Source organism: Catharus ustulatus, chromosome 8, assembly GCF_009819885.2.
Source record: "Catharus ustulatus isolate bCatUst1 chromosome 8, bCatUst1.pri.v2, whole genome shotgun sequence".
NCBI lineage: Eukaryota > Metazoa > Chordata > Aves > Passeriformes > Turdidae > Catharus > Catharus ustulatus.
This window is the reverse complement of record NC_046228.1, coordinates 19042077-19060767: the sequence shown is the minus strand read 5'-3', so window position 1 is coordinate 19060767 and position 18691 is coordinate 19042077. Positions and strand designations below refer to the sequence as shown.

Sequence of the window (18691 nt, the reverse complement as noted above, 5' to 3'; positions counted from 1 at the left end):
CTGTTGGCATTGCATGTCTTGCACCATCAATCTCCTAAGCTTTGTCAATTGCAGCATTGCTCTTGTTGCTTCCCTCCTGAAACTGTGCAGATTGATTGCACAGTGACAGGAGTTTCCAAATTGAAATTAGATTTATATCAGCATGAACAGCCAAATGGAGAACAGCCCCATCCCACCCTGTATCCACTAAACTGTTTTGGGTAGGTTATGTGTGTGCAGTGAATAAATTAAGCTCTTGCACTTTTTGCACAGCTTTTGATGAATTCCAGCGATGATGTAGCTGCTGTTTCTTCCTCTTCAGCCTTTTTTGATAACCTCATCCCACAGAATATGAGCACTTTGGAGATTCCTGTCACAGAAGGTATGCTATATAAAGAGTGGTTTTGCCCTCTTAGGAAAAGGGGAGAGGAGGGAAAACCAGAAAATTGAGAGATCAGGAAGAATCTCAGAAGTTCACCCAGCAGACGGATACTTTTAAAACATATGACCACTTCAAGTGTCATGCAGCATATCTCGTTGAGCATAGAAATACTTATCCCAGATGAGAGACCCATTAAAAATACAGAAGTATCTTCTAGATGATGGAAGACTAAGAGTCAAGTCAATGGGTTTTTTTGAGTTTCCAGATTTTCTTTTAGTTGGGCTTTTAGCTGTTACTGCTTTTTACTGCCTGCTCATTAAAACAAGCATCATCAATGAATCTGAGTGATGACTGTTTGGTTTGACTCTGCTTCTCACCTCTGTAGATACAGATGGGCTCATCAGCCAAGCCCTTTTGTTGGGGAATTTTGAGGGTGCAGTGGAGCTGTGCATGCGAGCAGAGCGCTTTGCTGATGCCATCATCTTAGCTATAGCTGGTGGGGATAAGCTCCTAAAGGAAACCCAGAAGCGCTACTTTGCCAAGCAGAAAACAAATCTCTCCGTGGTAAGTGATGGTTTTGTGTACACACTGAGCAGGGAAAGGTGTGCACTGTGTTGCCAAATGTTTCTCTGAATATATGGGGAAGTGCTTTTTCTTCAATGAAGGAAGTAGAATGTCAGCAGAATCTGTGCATGTCCTACTGATGTGACATTTACTCTAATATCTTGGTAGTTTTATGACAATTTTATGTTGTCTACGTAGTATGTCTGTGTTCTCTATTCCTTTTTTTTTCATGGTTGTAACCTGTGGTGAATCCTGCCCCTTTGCAGCTCAATTAGGAAGTTTCTAGCTTATTAATGAGGAAGTGTAACAGAGGTTGGGATATCTTAACACTGTGTTCCTGGTCATTGATAACAGCTGCTCTGAAACAAGAGATGTGTTAGATCTTTAGTCTTGTTTAGTGTGGCTGTTTCCATGTTCTTTTAAGTGCTTTGTTGGGCCTTTTTACTTTCCTTGAGGCATCAAGTTCCAAGTACTGTTAACATAGGGATGCTGAGACTGTTGGACCTTTTATAGTGAGGTAGTTGCTGCATGGTGGAAAGCTTGTTTGAAAGTGAGCTGTTGATTTGACTGTCAGCTTATCTTTGTCTTCAGAGACTAACAGACCTTCTGCTTCCTTTATAGCTGCTTTCCTCCATTGTGCAGCAGAACTGGCAAGATATTGTTTGCATGTGTGATCTACAGAGCTGGAAGGAGGCATTGGCCATCCTGTTAACATACTCAAAGCACGAAGACTACACTCAGCTCTGTGGTATGCAGTGTGCTGTGTTTTGATACAATTTCCCTTGCAGGGGGTGTCTCTGGACTGCTTATAGAAGTGGGTAGAGTTAAGAAAATAAAGCACTTCTTACTTATTACAGCTACCTGGAACTTACATAAGTATGGAGTGTTGAGTTAGGAAGATTAAAAGGTGCACACTGTAGCTGAGAATCATGGTGCAAAGTTGTATATGTGGATATTTCCTGTGACCTCTAGAAGCAGCCTGGAAAAAAAAAACCAGGATAGATGCTATCCCTAGGCTGAGACATGAAGAGGGTGATTTTTATTCTGTAGGGAAAGGTATTTCATTTACAGTAAAAGGTTCAGTGGGTGTCATTCCATCTAGAGGAGGTTTCAGCACTCTACTATTGCCTGGAGATTCCCACAGCTCTTTTGGAAATTAAAAAAAAAAAGTGCTGGATTTTTTTACTGAAATCATCTGTCATTTCTTTCTTTTATGTGTTTGGGCAGACATACAAAAATTGGCAGATGTAGAAAAGATTTTTTTATTGTCAACTAGGCTTTGGCTTTGGGTTTCCTTCCCATTTCTCTGTTATCCAACAGTTATGCCATGGAGCTGCTGAAGAGTCTAGATCCCAAGTCTTATGAGGAGCAGCTGAGGGAGCTGGGATTGTTTAGCATGGAGAAAAGGAGGTTTGGAGTGGCCTTACTGCTCTCTATAACTACACAAAAGGAGAGGCTGTATTTCTCAAAAATACCAGGTGACAGGAGAAGACTAAACAGCCTCAAGCTGGACGAGGGGAAGTTTAAATTGGGCATTAGGAACACCACCTACATTCAGTGGGCTGTCAAACATTGGAACAGACTGCCCAGGGAAGTGGTAGAGTCACCATCCCTGGAGTTATTGAAAAAACAAGTATATGTGGCACTTAAAATTTTGGTTTAGTGGGACTTGGAAGTTCTAGGTTTATAGTTAGACTCCATCTTAATGTTCTTTCCTGATCTAAATGATTCTATCATTCTAATTAGGTGCAGATTCAAAGCATTGGGGATAATGAGCTCTTCCAAAGGGGAGTGTGTTAAATATTTGCTGCATCTCTTTCTCTCTAGACATGCTGGGTGCCCGCCTGGAGTCAGAGGGAGATGCAGCCCTGTCCAATGATGCCTGCCTCTGCTACATCTCATCAGGCAATGTGGAGAGGCTGGTGGAATGCTGGGTAAAAAACCATGAGACTTCGTCACCACTGGCCCTACAGGTACAGGCGCTGTGATGTTGGTTTGACTCCTTAGCCGATCTGGTAGCCCTGAACTATTCACATTTTCCCATCGGGGTATCTGGCTTCCAGCAGACAGTGGAGATCTGTTTGTACTCACCCAGGTATCTCCTCCTAGCCTGGATTATGGGCCTACTTTGAAAGGAGGCTTGCACTCTTAATCATTCAGGGTTTGTGCGTTTAGATTGCATGTAAATCCAGTCATGCACAGGAGTTGCAGCCTACCTGCCTCTCGTACGTTCTGATGTCGTCTCTGAGCTTCCTTTTAGTTAGGGAAGTTTGAGCTATACTTTTTTTTTTCCTGGTAGTAGCCTGGGATACACTTGGTGCTGTGCTTGTCATGTATAACTTAATGCTGCAGTGATCTGGCTGTCCCTTCAGAACAGCCTTAGCAAAATAAAATGAAGTCTGGATCATGATGATATTCCCACTGCAAGTAGAATGATCACATATGGGAAGTCACATCTTGCAGATAAATCAGAACTTCAATGCTGTTACCTGCCTCTCTTCATTCCTATCAGTTATTTCACAGAATCACAGAATAATCTGAGTTGAAAGGGATCCACAAGGATCGAATCCAACTCTTAAGTGAGTGGTCCATATGGAGATTGAGCCCACAACCTTGCTCTGACCAACTGAGTTAGTCTCACTAATCTTTACACTTAAACCAGTCCTGGCTAAGTCACTAAGCCCCATTGTGTCTGTCACTTGCTAGAATGAGCTAGACAAGTCTTTCACTTGGATATCTGCAGATAATGCCAGAGCTCTGCTACAGAGTTCCCTGGTTTTGCAATGCCACTACTGAGTAAAAGCAACAAAAAGGCATCTTTAGCACTCTTCGTTGTTTTTGAAACTGGCCTCCTCCTGGTTGCCAGATATCAGCAGGTATCATTCTACAGCTGTAAACACTACTTCCATTTCAAGGAGTTGAAGGAGTTTTAAGTAACTAAAAACCTTCTGGTCCTTTTGCGAGCAGTAGTAGTTCTTTCTAGTGAATTTTTCCTGGTATGGTTTTAAGCCTTCCTCTTACAAGTTGATGGTCTGTAACATGATCACAGTTTATTGTAGCTATTATTGTGGCTTCTGATTTTTTTTTTTCCCTTACTACTAAAGTAGCAATGTCAGGGTTTGCTTCCTGGTTCCTGTTTTTCTCCAAGTGCACCTGAGGAAACGGTCATCAGTGACAGTATTTGGTGCAGAGGAGAGTGACTTCTGTCCACATTGGTCCTGATGTCAGCTGAGTGGGGAGAGCCATCTGGTATTGTCCCAGCATGAGATGGACCACTAAAGCTAGTGAGATTCTGAGTAGTCTTACTTTTCCTCTCCCCTGGATTATTCAGGATCTCATAGAGAAGGTGATGGTGCTGAGCAGGTCCATTGAGATGCTCCGAGGAATAGCAGGACCAGCACCAGGCCCTGTCTTGGCAGAACGAATCACCCAATATGCCAATCTCCTGGCATCACAAGGATGCTTGGCAGCTGCAATGAATTACCTACCCAGCAGCTCTAAAGAGGTGAGTGAGCAGCAAGCTGTTGTGGGAAAGAGTAGTGTAGTGGGGGAAGTGGTACTTGGTATGAGAGAGTGCTGGGGTTTTGCCATGCATTAGGACTTAAAGCTTCACCTCAGTTATGCTAACTTGAGAATAGAGGGGGAGGGGGGAAGGAGTTTCAGGATATGGGTTTTGTCTTAATTTGCATTTTCTTTGAAGTGCCTTTGATTCAAGGAAAAGGAAAGGAGCTGTAGAACTGTAAAATGGTTGATGGAGAACAACACTGGGAAGCAGCTCTCCAGGGAAGCTGCCTCTCTTCTTGAAACTAGCTGGTAGAGGATGGGAATGGGGAGGTCACCTGGCAGTTTGAAATAAATCCATCTAGTACCTAGATGTGGGTAGGGGTTGGAGAGGGAGTACTCTAAAGCCTGAGGGAAGGATCAGTGAGACTTCATCTGCCTGAGAGTATGACAGGTGATGTCCCAGATTGTCATTTATCATTTGTTGAAGTTTTTTTCCTGGTAGCTCTTCTGGGCATGGTTAGTTTTACAGTTTGATTCATAGTCAGCTTTAGGTCAGGATCTACTTTAAATGCCTTCCTAGCATTTTCCATCTGGGGCTTTCACAGTGCTTCTTCTAAAGCATAGTTTGTTTCAGCTCCTGATTGAACAGCTCCGAGACCGGCTCTTTCACGCTCAAGGAGAGAGTGTGGGTAATCAGCAGCCACCCCCTTTCCCCTACACTCGTGTCAATGTAGGGGTCATTAAACCCACAGCAGCCAAGGGTGGTTCCACCCTTGAAGGAGCAGCCCACAAAGCAGGTCCCAGACATCCAGAGAAGGTAGGCCCTAAACTCAGGTGTTTGTGGCTTGGGAAGAGGGAGGAAGGCTACTGGGTTGTATTAGGCATATGAGGTAATACGAGATGACATAAACTGCAAACCCTGAGGAATTCCTCAATGATGTCCTTCACTGGAGCAAACGCAAGCTCTGTGACAATCCAAACTAAGCTGTCTGGCATCTTTTCTCAAAGTCCTGTCCTGCATGTAGTCCCTGGAGCAGAATGTTACAAGTGTAGTGATCCACTGAGATCTCAAATCTTAGGGTGAAAGGGGCTGTGATGATTTTCCTATGCTCATCTTACCCTGGTATCTTAGTAAAATTAGTGTAGTATGGCTTCATGGCTTCATCTCACTTCTTGAAGTTTTGCTTACAACCTCTATTATTCCATTATTGTTCCTCCTTTATTTCCTCTGGTTGTGCTTCCAGGAAGTCATTATATGGGAACTTGCTCCTGAGGACTAATCCTTTTGAGAGCTGGAGAATACTCTGAAGAGTGTGGTGCTCATCTTGTTGAGCAAGTTACATGGTGGGAAAGGCCTTTGATCAAGTGCATCCAGGCCACCAACAGCAGCAGCAGCTTCTGTTGCCTGAGAAGTGACAGGGATAGAAATTGCATCTGCTGTTATGTGTATGTATATGGCTCTGTCATCCATTTGCAAGTTCTTTGTTTTTTAATTGCAGCCCAACTATCAGTCATCGTTTGCCCCTTCAGCACCATCTCAGCCTTCAGTGCCTTCCCTCTTCACACCTCAGCCAGTGCCAGGGATGTCTGTGACACCTCACCACATTGCCCCTCCCCAGGCCAGCACGGGTCCACCAACAAGTGTCTATTCCAGAGGGCACCCATATCCGCAGTACAACTTGGGCTTGAATCCAGCAACTGTCTCAGGGCCAGGTAAGCAATGTCTGATAGTTGTGTCTATTTCTAGGTTTGCTGAGACTAAAGCCTTCAACCTGAGTGACTGCTCTAGTTTTTTCCTCACCAGGCCTACTGTACTGACAAAGAACAAGTCAGCTAAGAGGCTTCTCAGTGCCTCTGACATATCTAGTGGTAGGAACTGTTTCATGTGTGCTGATATTAAGCATATATAGGAATGGAAAAGCCACAGCTGGCTTGGTGGCAGTTTGACTGATGTAGCCTGGGCTAGGAGTGACACAGATATTAAAGGGTATGGCTTGAAGAAGGGAAGGCTTACTACCAAGAAGGATAGTGTCATGAGTAGTTGGCACATGAAACAAGTGATGCTGATACACTCTCTTTGTTGTCTGTAGCTGTGTCACAGTCTCAGCCATTTGGACCAGTGGGAGTCAGACCTGTTGGTCCTGCTCCCTTCTCCAACCAGCCCTCTCTGCCAGGACAGTCCATGCCCATGACATCTCCTGGTGTTCCACCACCCAGACCTGCCTTCTTCGCTCCAGCCTCAGTCCCGTCATCTCAGCTTCCTGCAGCTTGTCCTCTCCCTGTGGCAAGCCAGTCTCCTCTAGACTTCTCTTCAGCACCTTTCAACTGCCCCATGAACATGGGTTATCCTCAGGGAGGTCCTGGAGCTCCATCTACTAAACCACTGCCAGCAGCTATTCCTCCTCCTCCCACAGGTAAGTACTGCTTACCTGTATGGCTTGTGTGTCCAGGACAAGCTCAGGTGGGATTTACAGTACATAATGGACATGGATCTTCTGAGGTCTGGTCTGTCTCCATAAAGGCTGGATGTAGTACTGAGGCAAACCTTACAGGCACAGAGTGCTGAGTCTTGCTGTGATGGTGAAACACAACAATGGTGGCAGTTTCATTCAGCCTGTTCAGTTGTTCTTTCTCCCAGATTGTGGTTGAAAGATGTTTCTTCAGGTCCTCAGTGCACCCTGAATAGTCATCTACTCCAAAGGCATCTGCTCTGATGGAAAGGGTAGTGGTTCCAATGGAACACCTAATGGAAGGTTTGCTCATCTCACCCTTGCTTATGCAACTTTCATGAGAAGTGTATTTGAAATGGTGGGAGAGCATCTCTGTCTGAGATACCCCTTACTTAGATTCAGGATTAAATTCCTCTGTCTGCTGTGTTCTAGTGCTTCCATTTTCTTCCTGTTGTCATAAAGGGCTTGTCTGGGCATCACTTCTGGATTCTTCTCTGCAGTGTTTTAGACCCCTCTGGGTCTATAATTTGAATTCAGTCTATCATGTGAAGTCCTTGCTAGCACGATAAATAGAAAGTGTTGTTGGACCTAGTTCCCCACAGATGGACATTTCTTCTATTTCCCAGGATATCTGGTGTTTGTTAATTCTCTGTTTGCTGTCTCAAGGGATAGGCTTAGCCAAGCTGTGGAGATCCCTAACAACAAGGCTGATAATTCATAGATTTTTGAGCAGATGCTTCTCCAAGCCACACGTATACTGAGAGTGAAGGAATAGAGGCTATGATGTTGCCTTCACTTGAAATCCTTTGCAGACCTGTGTTTAACCAAGGATAGCAAATCCCACTGTGGGAGACTACACACCAAAGGCTCTAAGTTACAGCTGGACAAATTCCTTCTTGAAAACCTTTTTGGCATAGTAGTCCAGTGGAATTACTCACTGAATGAAAGCTGTTGGTGATCATGCCTTTTCCACCCTGCCTTGATTTTCAGGTTTCTTCCCTTGGCTAGATCCCCACACGGATCATGCAGGTAGTACTCAGAGAAACCTCCAGACCTGTGGGGCAGGCAGTGTTGCTGCTTCCAGTGAAATGCATGTTTTGATGTGTGTGCATGTGTGCATGCTCACTGCTGTTTGTGGTTTTCTTGCATAACTGGGGAGCTGTACAGGTGGGGTAGGGAACATACCTGTCCTGAGGACTAGTAAGTGACAGCTGATGATACTGGAAGAGAAATAAAAGTACTATGCTATTACTCATGAGTTTTCTCCCACTTCTTCCTTCTCTATTTTCCTCCAGTTGTGGAGGTATTAGATCATTTTCAGTCTCTGTCGTTTCAGGCAGTTTCTGGGCCATCAGGACAGGGAAGCAGACAGTTTTCCTGTCTTGGCTCTCTAGGCAAGGAACAGGCCAGTGGTTGTAACTCATCTCTTCTGTTACTCTCCCAGCCTTGTGCATGGTTTTGCTTGTGCTTTGCCCTGTGGTTTGGAAGAGGTGGAGTCCCAGCAGAGGCAATGGTGAAGTAGAGCTTCCCAAGCAGAATTTGAGGGCCCTCTTCCAAGGGGAACTGGAAATCTCTTTTGGCTTTATTTAAAGGGTGAGGTTGGCTTTGAATCTTCTGACTGTTGAGAGAATTTGGACTCAAGGAGTTTTCTGACTGATATTTTGTACTAATTTCTCTCCTTGGAATTCATTTGTGTTGGAAAGAAGTCATTTTCTAATCTACATTGTCAGTGGGGTACGGCTCAATGTCTTTGTGGTCTGCCACTGCAGTGATTGCAGCTCTTTGGTGGGACCATCTACCAGGCACAAATCTCACAGCTTTATTTAGGAAATCCAAGTATTAATAGGCACTTACACCCCCAAGCAGTCTGGCTGTTTGGAGTGGGGCTCCAGAGAGGGAGTTTCCCTTCAGCAGAGAAACAAAATACCTCAGTTTCTCCCTGTTAAGGGAAGATGATTCCATGGCAAGGACTTCAAGCACTTAGGCTGAAGATGCTCTTCAGGAATTCACTACTGATAAATTCCCTTCTCCTTGGCAGCATTGAGTCCCAGTTTTAGTGGGAATGTATGGCATGCTTGGTTCAGCAGTGCAAACTGGCTTCCTTGAGAGTGCTTTCTCGCCTGCTATTATTGTTCTGGTTTGGATTTTTATTTTTCTTAATCTGAAAAGGGACTGTAAAATCACTCAATCTGACTGGCCCAAATTGCTTGCTTTGGAAACTCCTGAATATAGTATCTACAGCTCATAAACAATTGTTACTGACACAATAAACAGACGCTTCCACTTGTAGAAATCCCAGGTTCCTGAGAGTGTCAGGGAAGGGGTGAAGGACAGCAAGTGTTGGCTCATCTCCTTTCTGGCCAGGATAATCCCTGATTCCAGCCTCTGATGGTCTTGTTTTTTCTGGGACAGGAATTGCTGGAGACTGCTGCCATGGGGCACTCCTTTCAGGGATGGTGAGAAATCCTATTTCACAAGTAGCGTAGGGAAGATAGCATTTCACCTCAGCAGAATGCACCAGGGTCTGTTGTCTCTCATGTCTGATGATTAAGTGCCTGGCTTAAAGCTTATAATTTAAATAGCTGTTTCCAGTGAGGATACAGAATGCCACTGGGTTGGAATAGTGCCAAGGACTGCTAGGCCACAGACTCAGTTGGGGCCAGCAGAGTTCTAGGGCACAGAATCCCCAAACTAGAAATAGGTGCCAACTTAATTAAACTTCTGATCCAAACTCATCAGAGAGTGAGTCTTGAAATCATGGGAAAAGGGAGGGCAAAAAGAGGCTGCCAGAATTTTAATAATAAAGGTAATTAAAGTAATGAAGCACCTTTTGCATCTTTCCCCTGTGATTTTTAAAGCTCAGTTCCCCTGTGATTTTTAAAGGATCAGTAGCTCATTAAGTATAGCTCTGAGCTCCAGCAATTCTGATATTGCCCCCTTAGAATTATTCTGTTTTCTCACAGATTATTCCTGTCTCATGGGCTTGAGGTTACTAATACTGGGGTTTTGTCTAAATGTGCAGGTACTTTTACAGGACAGCAGCGGACAAGGTAGTTACAATTTGACCTTTGCAGAATGAAAAGTGGATGCAAGTCTTTTGATGTCATGTTGTCTGATGGATTTTAAATTACCTGGAGTGAGGTTAGAGTACCACAGAAGCATCTGCTGAGACACCTCTCTGCTCCCAAAGCATTTCCTGGTTAAGGCAGTCAGCAAATTTTGCTAAGCTTTGTTTCTGAACATGATTTTGGAAGGGAACCCACCCCTAATCTTTCTGCCTTTATCAGAACAGCCTGTATTGCTTTGGACTGCCACTATGAGCATTCCTGTTAGTGCTGGTGAGAAGCCCTTTCACCTGTCACATAGCTCTTGCTACCACAGTGCCAGATTCTCTGGGGGACCCCAAGAACTTTCTGAAATCTGAGATGCACTTATGCAGGTCCCCACCGAGGTTCAGGCCTGACTCTGTGGCTAACTTCTGCAGTTTATAAAGCATCCAGAAAACTCCAGGTAGTTAAAAAAATAGTTTCCTGTGTGGGAGTGGGTGTGTGCCAGTTCAGTCTGATCAGATATCACCCCATAAAGGCTGTGCACACACTTGGATAACAAGAATGAAATTAAGAAAGGGAAGGGGAAGCAAGAGCATCTCATGGGCGTGTGAGCTACATCTGAAATTCCTCAGCTGAAACAGTCTAAAGGTGCAATGACAAGGGAATTGGAGCCAAAGGGTCTTCTGAAGGAAATTCTAAACTATACAAGCAACCATGAATTGTTGCTGCAGCCAGCTTCTCACAGTCTGAGGTTGTGTCTTGTCCTCTGTCCTGGCAGCTCAGGAATCTTGGAGTGATCCCTCTACTGGAAGAGGAGGCCTTCAAAAGAAAAAGGTAGGTTTTCAGCTAAAATATGTGTTGGTTGTCTTTTAGCCAGGGAGCTCCATGTAACAGATACATTCCTATAAATGCTCACTGTCAAACTCCACAGGTCTCTATCCCTGTTGCTCTGTCTACGTCTGCACTGCATGCATGGCTGGGACTGGAGTCTAAGTCTTGACTCTTTGCCATTCAAAGTCACATGCTGTTCTGCAGGGTGGCTGTTTTGTAACATGTTATCAGCTGTAATGTTGCATCCTCTGTCAGTACTTCCCAGGCTGCCTACAGTAATTTGTTGTTAAAAATACAGATTTAATCTTATGCCCTTGCCTGCACAATTTTTTTGATAGTGGCTGAGGAGGTCGCATTCTCTTCACATCTAACAGCTAGGGGCAGCATTTTCCCTCAGTACAGTGGGACCAACAGTGGTTTTCTGCAGATTCTGATACCAAGTGATAAGGCACTTGTTCTGGGAGAAGCTGGGACAGGTGTAGCTGTGAGCTGCCTGCTGTGTTGATCCTGCAGCTCTCTGCCTTGTCGTGATTGCAGTGGAGGGCCTGTGAGCTGAGCTCTCCTGCAGCAAATACTCTCAGTACCCCATTTCTATCACTGCTGCCTGCTGGCAGGTGTGACAAGAAGCTTCTTTGGCATCCTTCCCACCCCCCACTCCTCTTCTTTAGCTTGGAACAGACTTCTCGCCCTTTTTTCTGGCAGCATAGCTGGGAACCTGCTTCAGGCTGTGCTCACTACAACAGGATTAGCCTCTTGTTAAAGCCATCTCCTTTTGATCTAGCCCTGTTGGAGAGAATCTGTCATGACTCTCTGGCTTAGCAGGGGCACGATGAAGTGTTTGCAAGAGGACTCTCCCCCCATGTCGTGGGATTTTCCCCAATACTTGCTCAGTTGGACACTTTACTGCTGCTAATCTCTACATTCAGGACTCGTGCCGTTGCAGAGACCAAGCGGCTTTCTGAGGACCAGTGCTCTCAGGGGTAACGGATCTGTTTGATTGAACAATTCCAGAGGGGTTTTCTTGCTGTCGCTTTGACTGTTCATCTAGCATGGAAGAGGAAGGGCCCCATTCTCTGAGTCAGGGGGCTGAAAGAACAGGGATGTGTTTTTTCATCCTGTTGAGAACTGGTGACTCTTCAAGTTAGAAAGGATGTTGAATTTTTCTGTGGAGAAGCAACCAACGCTTCTTCCTTGGACTTGGTTTTTTTGATTGTTTTTTTTTATTTCTTTTCTTTGCTGACAGTTGCCTGAGAAATTTACTCCTCTGGCCCCCATCACAGCTCCAGTAATGGGCATGCCTGCTGAATCCCAAGGGACCCATCCTCAGCTATCCAGGTTGCAAGAATCTGGCCAGTCACCCCCAGGAGCACCCAAGGAAGGCAACCTACAGGTACCAGGAAAAGTGGGGCATTCCCCAGCCACCAGCATCTTGCCAAGTAGAAAAACAACTCAGCTTTTAAGGTTCTTACTACTTGGCAGCTGTAGAGGGCTTATGCTGCTCCCTAGCCCCTACAAGGCATCTCTGCCTGAGCATTACAGGAGTTGCCAGGTTGGAAAATTGACACTTGGGTATGGGTGGGAGAGAGTGAGGGAGAACAGGCAGGCTGTCAGCCTGCTGGGAGTTGAGAATCCTTGGAGGCCTGGAGCTTTATCACAATCTGAAGATGATAACCTAACTCTGTGCTTCCGAATATTCTCTGGGTTTGTGAAGGGGTGAAATTCCTTCTGTTCTCTAGTTTGAAGAGGGGAATCTACCTGCTCCAGTCTTTCATGCTCCTTTTGCATTAATTCAGCTGGTTTTTTTTCCTGTCAGTATCACCAGCTACCTGGGGAAAGCATTGAGAAGAAGGAGCTGCCCCCTGAGCACCAGGCTTTGAAGACTACATTTGAAGGGTTGGTGCAACGCTGCTCGGCTGTTGCCACTGATCCAGTAAGTCCTCACTTCTCTGATCTTTGACTTTTTTTCCCTTTGACTGGTGCTTCCTTCTTTTGGTTAAGAGAAGAAAAGTCTTGTCCCTATATTCAAGTTAATTTCCATTTGCCTCCTTCCTTTAGGCTGCAGGCTTGTTCATCTTTGAGAACTGAGATGCATTTTCTAACTTTTATGCACTGTTTCTCATTGCCTTCTTGGAGCAATGATTCTGTCCTCCTGGCTCTTTCTTTTAAGGAAAGTAGAAGAATTTACTCAGCTAATTCAACTTCACTGGCTTGATCTGCAGATAGTTCCTGCAGAGCTGGTATTACCAGCTATCTTTACAGCTTAGAGGGAAAGGCTGAGATATCTCAGGTGGAAGAGAAAGCCAAACAATCTTTGTGTCCAAGTAACTGCAGTTTCTCCACCCTGGTTCATGAAAGACTATTGGCACATGTCACATTGAGTGAATGTGTCAGGCCAGATTGCCTGGAAGCAGAAAAGCAGTGTTGGCACATTGTGTTAGGTTGCTAAGTCTTCCCGGGGCTTAGGGCCACTAAGAAGCCTTCCAGAATACTTCTGTGTGATAGGTGTTAGGATGAACACTGAGCCCAGACTGCTATCCCAGAGTCAGGCAATTAGAGCAGCATCTTCAGCGTGTTTGCTCTGTGCTTTCTAAGAGTGCAGCATAGCAATTTCTGGGGGATAATCTAAAGGTTTCCACTATGGACAGAAAGGCCTGTTGGTTTGGGCTTAAGCACTGGACTCACATGGTGGTTGAATAGCTGGCTCTGTACAGCAGTACAAGGCACCTGAACTCCTGTGGCTTCCAGGCCTATTCCAGCAGTGCCCAGAGCCAGGCATTTGCGTTCATGGGGTAAGTTACCTATGAGTGGATTATTCAAGATGGGGTTAATGAGGTCAGTCTCATCAGAGCTGCAGTCACTTTCCTTGGTGGTTACCTATAGTGGAAAGGATATTCCTTCTTTTCCCTAAGGAGACCAGGAAGAAGCTCTTTATTGGGTCAGTCAGGGTGAGGCCATCTGAACACCCCATGGGTCAACTAGTGGATGTTTCTCACACTTTGGAAGTAGTCACTCTATCCTGGGGTCTGCAAGTACTGACAGAAGGGTAGAATGCCTAGGCTGGGATATGGGAAAAGGGGCAATCCATCTTTCTGTGTTGGGGAGAGAATGTGTATACACATGTATATACATGTATGTGTATGTACACGTGCAGAGTGAGGGCATGGCTGGCTTGAGTCACAGACCCTGGCTGTCAGAGGCTGAGATGCCATTGAATTGTAAGGTGCTGTGAAAAGACAAAGGAAGGGAGGGACTGAGTGAGAGCACTTTGGCTCTGGAAAGGTGACTTTGAAGCTCTGGCAGACAAGTAATACCTGTTTTGCTTCAGAAAACACGAAGGAAGCTGGAGGACGCGTTGCAGCGGCTGGAGTGTTTGTATGAGAAGCTCCGAGAACAGGCAGTAAGTAGATGCCACCATTCCTTGTCATCCAGCTGGGCCCCTGAGCCCACCTTGGCACTGGGTTGTGGGTCTTGGCATCTGTACCCATGTAACCAGCACATATTCTCTTGGAAGACAAGGGAAGTGCCAAACCTTGTAATGACCATTAATCCAGCCAGTCTTGTATCTTCTTTCTTAACAGTGGCCCAGACATAGTGTAAGGAAAAGGTATTTGAGGAGGTATCTGCAAGGTACTTTTACCCTTCAAGAAGTATCCTGGCACATAGACAGATCCCAGATGGGAAGGGGCAGTTGGGAGTGGTTAAGTGTGAACATAGTGTAACTAGCTTAGAAAACTCCAGAGATGGTGATGCCAGTTGCTGATGCAAACTGACAGTTGTAGTCTGCCAAGGGAAAGCAAGGGAAGAAGCAGCTATTCTTCCTGCCAGTGCTTGACAGGGTAGGTGCTGTTTGGTGAAGATGAAGTGGAGAACAGTAAGGAAGGGTGTGGAGGGAGAGAGACCTGTGTTATATTGCCGAACATAATGACTCATTTCTTCTCCCTCTCTACAGCTCTCTCCAGCCATCCTCATGGGTCTCCATGAAATTGCCCGATGCATTGAGGCTAAGAACTACCCACAAGGTCTCCTGGTTCACACCCAAGTTGTGAGCAGCAGCAGTTTCAGTGAGGTGTCTGGTTTTATGCCCATCCTGAAAGTCCTCATGACCATAGCAGGCAAGCTGAATGTGTAAAGTGTGGAGCAGCTGGAACAGTGCACACCAAGAGCTGGTGGACCACCTCACCTGTTGATGTGCTGCAGATTGTGGATTCTCCTTCTGACTCTGGAGAAATAGATTTGTGCCAGTGCCTGGAACTGTACTAGGCCACCATGCCTGGCCCCATCCACTTTCCAGACAGCCCACTGGTGCCTGCAGCTCCTTGAGCCTGTTCTTTCTCTCGTCTTTCTTACTAGTCTTAGGCCACTTTTCAGCCCGGGGATCTCAATTTCAGGCTCTCCAGGTTGCACAGAGGTCCTTCTTCTTCCCTACATCTCCAGCACAAAGGGGAAACTTCACTTCTAGGCTGACACTGCTTTTTATTTTTCAGGAAACAAACAGGGCTGGTACCTGCAGCAGCACCACAGAAGAGCGTCAGGCTCTATTCTCTGCTGCAGAGTAAACTTCCTGAGTGGTAGCTGGGCTGCCTTGGGAATCTAGGCTGGTGTGTCCTCATTCTGTTGGGCTGCAGCTAAGATCTCTGCTGGCTCTTTCTCTTCATTCTCATCCTTGACTCACTCTTTCACCCCTCTGCACCCATATCCTGCTCCAGCTGGGGCTAACTACTAGTCTACTCTGGGCCAGCTTTAGTTCTTTCTTCTTCACCTTGCTCTCTTGTTTTTAAAAGTCAAATCTCCTATTTATCCTCTGTCCAACTTCCTTTATATCATTTGCCCCATCAGCTGCAGGCTCAAGCCCATACTATTTCAGGTCCAGGGATGATTTCCCTTTCCAGTTCCTGGGACTCTCCCATTCAGGAATTTGGTAGGTTGTGCTCTGTGTGCTTCTCTCCAGAGCTGGTCACATCCTGTCTTGGGGCTAAAAGCTGCCCTTTCTGGCTCCTGGCCTTTTTCACTTATTTTATTTTAGCACAGCTGGACTTTTACCCACTGGTGTTATCTAAAGGCTTCCTACTTCAGGTTTTTCAGATGGCCTAGGGACTTTAAGAGCAGCAGGGATCATTTTAAGTCCCATAAAGATTTCCCTTGAGCTACCCTGACCAGCCCAGACTTGAGCAGGGAGAGACAGCTCATTGCTACAGGTATGGTGCATTCATACTGCCTACAGTTGCAGATACATGCAAAGGTGGTTCTCAAAGGCCCCTTGGCACTATGGTGGTAGGAATATGCTGCAGGAGATGATGCTGTCAGGACTTGAAGACATGGATTGTGCTGAGACTTGTCATCACTGTGGCAATTCCTCTGGGAGTAGATGAATGAAGCGTATCTGTTCTGAGGAAGAAGTCTGGGAAAGCAGATGGGGATTTTAGGGCACATCTCTATGTGTGTATATTTCCCTCTCTTCCTCCCTCCTTGCCTTCTCTCTCAACATCCTTCTTACTAGCCAGGCAGCATAATCATTGATCCATAGCTGAGAGCAAGGCTTATTCCCAAGATTTGGATGCAGCCAGTTCCTACTTGCTCTGCTTGCTTGAGTGATAATGCTATCATGGGCCTGCGGTTCAGTGACATACACGAATCAACCTAGTCTACCATGAGACTTAGGAGGGAGGAGAATCAGAAAAGGGAGGAAGAGGACCTGTCTCATTCTCTCCTTTCCAGGTCAAAGTGCCTCCTTGTTGCTGCTGTGTTGTTTCTATTGCTGCGGTTTGATGCACTGAGAAATTACAGAACAGTGAAATAAAAGCTGTGTTTTTGTGATACTTTTTATTCGTAGGCTGGTCACCTCTGGTTGCATGGGACTTCCTCAGTCTGCATGGCCACCCACTGAGGGGGCAGTTGAGAACTGTGGGGCAAACCAGATTTTGGGCTCTGCTGCTATGGGCAGCATCCACCCTGGTGTGGTGAGACCTCAGGTCTTACCCACTCTCTAAGGCTGCAGGTCAGAGCACTGATCTTCTTCAGATCACCTGCATCAGTTGTGACTGTTCATCTGCATCAGACACAAGGCCCCCAGACACAGGTTCTCTTGGGGAATCTCAGCAGTGTTGGGGATTTTGCTCTTGGCATCAAGAGTTGGAAGTATGTCAGTAAGTAAACAGAGAGCTCTTGATGACATTGTCTGCCATTGGAAATGCATGTTACACCACTGAAGCCATGCAGTTTGAACTAGGATAAGGATTGGACCTGTGTGGAAATTTATACCCTTGAATTGACAGTTCTTATCATTAGTAATTTAGGAATATGTTGGCTGATTTAATTTAATCTTTTAAAGAGTTAAGAAGGGCTGAATTGAAACATAATGCTGAGATAAAGGTGGGGGAATCAAACTTCCTTCTTACAAAAGAAAGAAATTCTGATGTAATTGTTTTTTCTAGCTAGCTAGTATGTATGTACAAGCCTGCCAGTCAGCACACATGAAATTCTGAAATATGAAGGACTGTATTACATGGACCAAGGTTGGAGGACTTGGGAGAAAGCAAAGATTTGGAAAGATTGTTTGGATGGTGAAAATTTGAAGGGCTGTTGCTGGGAAGCGCCCAGGATCTATTAAAGTTTTGGGTGTTAGGGACACACTACATGCATTCAAGGAAAACAAGCCTTTTGTAGTTCTGCTGCTGGCAGAGGCAAACACCCAGTGTAAAGGAGTCTTGAAGAGCTTTTGGTCTGGAGCAGTTAGCAAGCAGCCTGGCATAACAGCTGCCCCCAGAAGGGACAAGCAAAGCTGACTTTCAAAAGTAACACTCGTGCAGCATCAAATTTGGGTCGTAATACAGGTAGCCCAGGTGGCACACATTTGCTTAGTGAGTTTATAAGGGAAGTCCCAGCTCTCTGAGATCACTTAACAAGCCTGGCATTTCTTAGATTCTGCCTTTTGGGGTTCAGTTGTAGTACCCCATGCAGTCCAGCCTTTGCTGTCTTTAACTCGGGCCACTTCTACTGCTGAGAAATAAGCACAGATTTTCCACATATTTCTCAGATACATATGCCATTAGTTCCCTCCAGCACATATAGCTACTGCTACCCCGTACTTGTGCAGAGACTGGCTGTTTATCCTGCCTTTGATTGTGAGTCCTTCCCACCTGCCCCTCTGTTCTCTGTTTTGCTTCATGTTTACCCCTGTAAGCACCGTCCCTGAAGTGAAAACAAGCAGAGGGGGAAGTGAGGTGACTCGCTTGAAAGTCTTGGAGAGGCTTGTTGCAGAAGCTCTGTCTCTGCAGCCCTGGTGTGGTATATTACACTTCAAACCCTGCTGGAAAATGCTCCTCCATTTATAGCAGCATCTCTGCTGGCTGGCAGTATCTCGGTCTAGGAGCAGTGAGCAGTGCCCCCTCCCATGTGGGTACATGGCTTCACAGCACCCGGGCACCAGAGAAAGCATTTTCAGTTGGGTGAGAAGGCCTTTGGGTTGACAAAGAATTTGGGGGGGAAGGGGCAGCAGGAAAGGATCCCTGGGCACAGAGAACAGAGCTCTAATCCTGTGGCAGATAACATCATGTCTGCAGGCTAGGCTTGTGTGTGTTTGGGGGAGCTGGAGGGGCAGAGATTGTTAGGCAGTATTTGTTTGTAAAGCCACTTGCTCTGAAGATAATGCTTGCACTAACTTCTATTGAGGGAGCAGTGTGAGTCCCCACAAAGTCCTTTCCCAAAGTGTCTTTGAAGCCAAGAACCCATTGAAAGGAAGAAAGGCCAAGAGAGGGGATTAGTTTGTTCAGCAGCTGTGAATTTCAGTGGGAGGCTGATGAACTCCAAAGTCTTTGTTGAGATGTTTTTTGTAAGGAGCCCTGCTGGAGGGAGAGACCCACACCGGGGCCGCGGCCTTAGACAAGAAGGAATCTGAAGCGGCGGGGAGCTGTAAACGGGCCACAAGGACTTTT

The 18691-nt window shown here is 45.8% G+C and overlaps 1 protein-coding gene across 3 annotated transcripts in view; it reads left to right on the top strand.

The window, feature by feature from the left end:
- The window catches only part of SEC31B (SEC31 homolog B, COPII coat complex component), a 34919-nt gene extending 18343 nt beyond the window's left edge, over positions 1-16576 (top strand). For 2 of the 3 annotated variants that reach the window (XM_033065863.1, XM_033065862.2), the window contains exons 14-27: positions 253-361; positions 747-925; positions 1547-1673; positions 2753-2898; positions 4257-4430; positions 5064-5246; positions 5929-6142; positions 6520-6843; positions 7870-7908; positions 10708-10763; positions 12004-12150; positions 12574-12690; positions 14086-14157; positions 14710-16576. In XM_033065863.1, coding sequence (XP_032921754.1) covers positions 253-361; positions 747-925; positions 1547-1673; positions 2753-2898; positions 4257-4430; positions 5064-5246; positions 5929-6142; positions 6520-6843; positions 7870-7908; positions 10708-10763; positions 12004-12150; positions 12574-12690; positions 14086-14157; positions 14710-14889 — 2067 coding nt within the window. In that variant the 3' untranslated portion in view covers positions 14890-16576. The remainder of the gene's footprint in view (positions 1-252; positions 362-746; positions 926-1546; positions 1674-2752; positions 2899-4256; positions 4431-5063; positions 5247-5928; positions 6143-6519; positions 6844-7869; positions 7909-10707; positions 10764-12003; positions 12151-12573; positions 12691-14085; positions 14158-14709) is intronic. The other variant, XM_033065864.2, reaches the window with a different exon arrangement.
- The last annotated feature ends 2115 nt before the right edge of the window (positions 16577-18691 follow it).